The following is a 5,427-nucleotide window of genomic DNA, read 5'->3' as shown; positions in this document are numbered from 1 at the left end:
ACAACTAAAATAGCAAACTATTAAACGCATCGTAGTTCGCGCATGAAACATCAACACAAAGCGTGAACGGATGCTTTTTGTGAAGTTTAATAATTCTTTTTGCAATTGATTTTTATTTCACCAACATTGACTGTGATATTAATTTGCTAGACCCGTTCCTTGAGGCCAGTAATGAACACCTTTTCAGATGCTGAAATATCTACCATCTTGAGCCAGTACACCATGAAGACATTATATAGAGTTGTTGAGCGTATCAGCTTGAAGTACAATTTTCACGGCTTCTAGCCACTTAACTGGCCTGTGGTTACTATTTGATAAATTAGTTTGCGTGACCAATGGGTTGTTTGGATTAAAACGATCTGCTCTGTAATCTTTCATTGGAAATAAAATCGTTTGAACCATTTTTGGTCTGGTTGCTGTTCTGTTTGCTGTGTGTGTGTGTAAAGGTTCTTGAGAGAGACACTCATGAGATCATAATCGTTCAAATCACACGTGTGTATATCATGTAAATGAGGTCATGTCAAGCAAGTCTGGCAGGGACCTGTTATTCCACTGCTTATGATGCCAAAGTCCCCGAGACAAACGTCATTATAGAAACAAAAAATGCGCTCGCTAATTACCCTCGATGAATTTCTAGAACTATCACGTCGCGCCACACTTTCATAGTGACGTTTCTTTACTTTGACGTAATAGATTGCACGAGGCTTTAGAAGAGATCGACTCCAAAACAAGCGTCTTCAATTTAGCTGCTTCGACTGCAGGACATTTTCAGTAAAATACACGTAAGTACAGTATGTAGGATAAACACAATACAACATGGTATGCTGTATCGTACCAGATTTACACTCGTTGCTTTTTCAAATACCCAGGAACTCTCATGTCAAATTTCATAAAGATCGGTCCAGTAGTTTAGTCTGAATCGCTCTACACAGACACACACACGCACACACGCACATACACCACGACCCTCGTTTCGATTCCCCCTCGATGTTAAAATATTTAGTCAAAACTTGACTAAATATAAAAAGACATAAACATGCCGAAAAACGATATGCGCATCACCCGGAAAAGGAAATAGGTCGAATCTGCTCGCGATAAAAGAAGTGCGCATGTGCGAGATCTAAAATGGTGTATTCAAAAAACGCCCCTATCCCCCACAATGGGATTGCCAAGACTTCTAATGGCGGACACCATGCGCAGAGTCCCAAACCCTTCTGCAAATCTTGAATACAGTGCGAAACATTAATGTATGACGTCAAAGTGTGATTTTCTAAGCTTACATCATAAATGACGTTATATGGGAAGGCAACCCGATTTCCAGATTTCCGGAAGAAAGATGAAGAAAGAACCAGACATTTTGAATGCATTGACGCTGAGTGTACTCTTTCTGTGTAAGTAATCTTTTGCTTTCGTAATCTAAAATAATAGGTACATCTAGATCGTCTTAGTCCTAATGTTCTTTTTGGTATGTGAGCCTGTCTCAGAAGGTGAAGCTGAAAAGGGGGTGATCTGTTGGTAATGTTGAAGGCGTTTGTCAGGCGGTTATGGGAAGTCAGGAGGCAAGCGATCCGGCATTGCCGCGACACGTTTTTAACTGCGATGGATACCGAGCAACAAAAGAAACGCGAAAAAATTCTGCATTGTTTGATTGAAAAAATCTCGAACAATTATAGAGTTAGAGTTATCAAACCACAAAAGTATGATGAAGGCATGTTTGACCACAGGCGGAAGGTATCGTTGACCACAGGCGGAAGGTATCGTTCACTGGACCACTACTTCCATAGAAAGACTAAAAGGTTTGACACTCACTTCGAGTCGTCTGTGTTCTTGGAGTCGCTTCCTGCGGACAATTTTTACATTTAGTCAAGTTATGACTAAATGTGTTAACATCGAGGGGGGAATCGAGACGAGGGTCGTGGTGTATGTGTGTGTGTGTGTGTGCGTGCGTGTAGAGCGATTCAGACCAAACTACTGGACCGATCTTTATGAAATTTGACATGAGAGTTCCTGGGTATGATATCCCCATACGTTTTTTTCATTTTTTTGATAAATGTCTTTGATGACGTCATATCCGGCTTTTCGTGAAAGTTGAGGCGGCACTGTCACGCCCTCATTTTTTAACCAAATTGGTTGAAATTTTGGTCAAGTAATGTTCGACGAAGCCCGGACTTCGGTATTGCATTTCAGCTTGGTGGCTTAAAATTTAATTCATGACTTTGGTCATTAAAAATCTGAAAATTGTAAAACTATCCAAATTTACATTCATCTTATTTTCCATCATTTGTTGATTCCAAAAACATATACATATGTTATATTTGGATTAAAAACAAGCTCTGAAAATTAAATATATAAAAATTGTTATCAAATTTTTTTTCGAAATCAATTTAAAAACATTTTCATCTTATTCCTTGTCGGTTCCTGATTCCAAAAACATATAGATATGATATGTTTGGATTCAAAACACGCTCAGAAAGTTAAAACGAAGAGAGGTACAGAAAAGCGTGCTATCCTTCTCAGCGCAACTACTACCCCGCTCTTCTTGTCAATTTCACTGCCTTCGCCATGAGCGGTGGACTGACGATGCTACGGTCTTGCTGAAACATTGCATTGCGTTCAGTTTCATTCTGTGAGTTCGACAGCTACTTGACTAAAATGTTGTATTTTCGCCTTACGCGACTTGTTTTTGTTCAAGACGGTTTGCCTCTTCCTACAGTCTGTGTAAGGTCAAATAAATACAGTTGAATGATTGTTTTAACTAGTATATGTACCTTTAATTTTCAGCGCCGTCCGCTGCAGGTTATTTTTAACCATCATTTGGACGAATGTTCGTTTGTGAACCGCTATCATGAATCATTGGAAAAATCATGCATGCCGCACCGAATATGCATACCAGCGCTCATTGGTCTAAAACATATGTAAATATTGCACAACGGAATAACAATAACCGTGAAGCGATGCAGACGATTTCAGTCGACCAATGCAAATAATCATCGAATATCCGGTTATTAACCAATGAGCGCATCGGACTACTATCTGCTCGGACCTATGTAGTGAAAGTTACATTCCGGGGCCTGTAGTCTGGGTCTTGTCTGATCATTAGTCTTCTTTGCATAATCCCCCAGGGTGCCCTGCTGCGGACGTGAGTGGTTTCCCCTGGCCACAGCAGACGACAAACACCACATTCTTCCCTGTTATGAAAAGAGCCCTCCCCACATTGCCGTGGTAGACGACAAACACCACACCTACAACCATTCAGCCATCGTTCAGGATCCAAGTGATATATATGCCGGCGACAGACACGTTTGGTCGCACAGAATACGGTTTAAAAACATGCGGCGGACAGGCAGCTAAACATAAAAGGTACAAATAGCTAGAACATTCATTTATCCTGGCATTTGTAAAGTTACAAAGATTCTCGACATTGGCAATTATTTTTTGCATAATTTTTTTCTGAAGTTAGTGGAGCAAGACTCGGAGCTGAGTGTCATATCTTGTAGTCTTTCTATGTGGTTTGACTTAGCTGTTGTGTGATTATTTCGATGCTTCGACTGTTTCAACACACGAGACAAGCAGGTTTCACATTAAACACATAATGCAAGTCGAGCAGGAGAAATCTGAGGTGTGAGATGTGTTCACTAATGCATTAGCAACCAAAAGAGACCATGGCACGCTTGCTGCCAGTCTCACTTTGAAACAGCCAGGATGCCAAGATTGACACCACCAAAACGCCAGGTCGACTTAAAGCTGGGGATGATCCAGAAGCGCTGGCATGTGCTTTAAACGTGCACATGTCAACAGTCTATCACCTTCACCAATGTTTTGCTGACATTGGAAGCACTGCAGTTATGCAACGCGGTGGAATATTCGCATTACCTCAATAAGACAAGATCGCAAGTTCCTGCCACAACGTCTTCGAGATCGATTCCAAAAAGCCACTGACACTACCAGGAACATCATTGGGAACCACCAGTGTCCGATCAGTGGCCAGACAGCGCGATGAAGACTGACTGAGCGAGACCTCCAAAACTTCTGCTCAGCTAGAGGACACGTCCTTCCTCGAAGACACGAAGTGGCGCACCAGCAGTTGGTCCAGAATCCCCTAACTGGAACTTGTGGCAATAATCAAGAAATTGTGTTCCCTGATATGATGACCCTTGCTGCATCAATCATGTTAATGAGCTTGCGAGAGTGTGGAGAAAAAGGGGTGAGCGTTATGTTGATGGCTGCATCATTGAACACAATGCGCAGGGTGGACTAAACGAGATGGTATGGGGTATAATTTGCCTCAACCAAACTTTCGGACCTGTGCTTTTCCACAATCTTGGTCCTGGTCGGGAAAATGGTATCAACTAATGCATCCACTTCACGAGGCGCCGATGTCAGACAGTCAACGCCAGCGGGGGCCATACGCATAATGACTTTCCGGCGGATTTTGGGTTGCCCAGGACAACAAAGGACGATCCCATACCGAAGTAGAGTGTTATAAGAATATCTCACCTTTATTTCAATTCGTTTCAATGTCAGGTTTTTTAGCTATGCAATTTTCAAACTGTCAAGTAAACTTATTTCTAAAGATAATTCGCGTTTCTTTTGTTGCTCGGTATATAAACTTTGTTTTTTCTCGTACAAAATGGGTCATATCGAGCGGACTCTGCATAACATACACGTTGGAGTGAGTTATTCCCTGCGAGCGTGGTTTTAATTGGTCGACCACGTGTTTCATGTTTGTACGCGAGAAGAGGGCATTTAGGAACCTACCCTAAACAAGATGGCGCAAGCTTCCAATCAGAGCACAGGCGTAAGGTATTGTTCACTGGACCACCACTATCATAGAAAGACTACAAGGTATGTCACAAAGCTTCGAGTCTTGCTCCACTTACTTTAAATAAAAAATATGCAAACAATAATTACCAATGTCGAGGACCTTTGTAACTGTACAAATACCAGGATAAAAGAATGTTCTAACTATCTGTACCCTTTATGTTTAGCTGCCTGTCCGCTGCATGTTTTTAAACCGTATTCTGTGCGACCAAACGTGTCTGTCGCCGGCATATCACTTCGATCCTGAAAGCTTGAACGGTTCTAACCCGAGGAGATTGTAGTCCGATCCGCTCATTGGTTTACATATTTTTTAGACAAATGAGCGCTAGTATGCATATTCGGTGCGGCATGCATGATTTTCCAAGAACACAGAAGACTCGAAGCTTTAAATGTGGTGTAAATGAGGTTTCCATATGACAATGTCACTTGTGATGTGGCAAACTAGTGTTTTTGACATGTCATTTTCACCTAAAAACCATATGGTAGCCATTTCAAAACCATTTGCAATTTATCTATGACTGACATATGGTTTTACTATATGATTTCCACATGCCATGTCATATGTTTGTCATATACTGCCTGGGTTGTGACATACCTTGTAGTTTT

At 41.4% G+C, this 5,427-nt stretch overlaps 1 protein-coding gene across 2 annotated transcripts in view; it reads left to right on the top strand.

The window, feature by feature from the left end:
• Window positions 1-1,291: 1,291 nt before the first annotated feature.
• Window positions 1,292-5,427, top strand: part of LOC138955626 (uncharacterized) — a 20,602-nt gene continuing 16,466 nt past the window's right edge. For both annotated transcript variants that reach the window (XM_070327189.1, XM_070327190.1), the window contains exon 1: window positions 1,292-1,391. In XM_070327189.1, the coding sequence (XP_070183290.1) occupies window positions 1,298-1,391 (94 nt within the window). In that variant the 5' untranslated portion in view covers window positions 1,292-1,297. The remainder of the gene's footprint in view (window positions 1,392-5,427) is intronic.

Source organism: Littorina saxatilis, unplaced genomic scaffold, assembly GCF_037325665.1.
Source record: "Littorina saxatilis isolate snail1 unplaced genomic scaffold, US_GU_Lsax_2.0 scaffold_557, whole genome shotgun sequence".
Classification (NCBI taxonomy): Eukaryota; Metazoa; Mollusca; class Gastropoda; order Littorinimorpha; family Littorinidae; genus Littorina; species Littorina saxatilis.
Note: the sequence above shows the minus strand (reverse complement) of the source record. Positions and strands in the feature narration are given on the sequence as shown.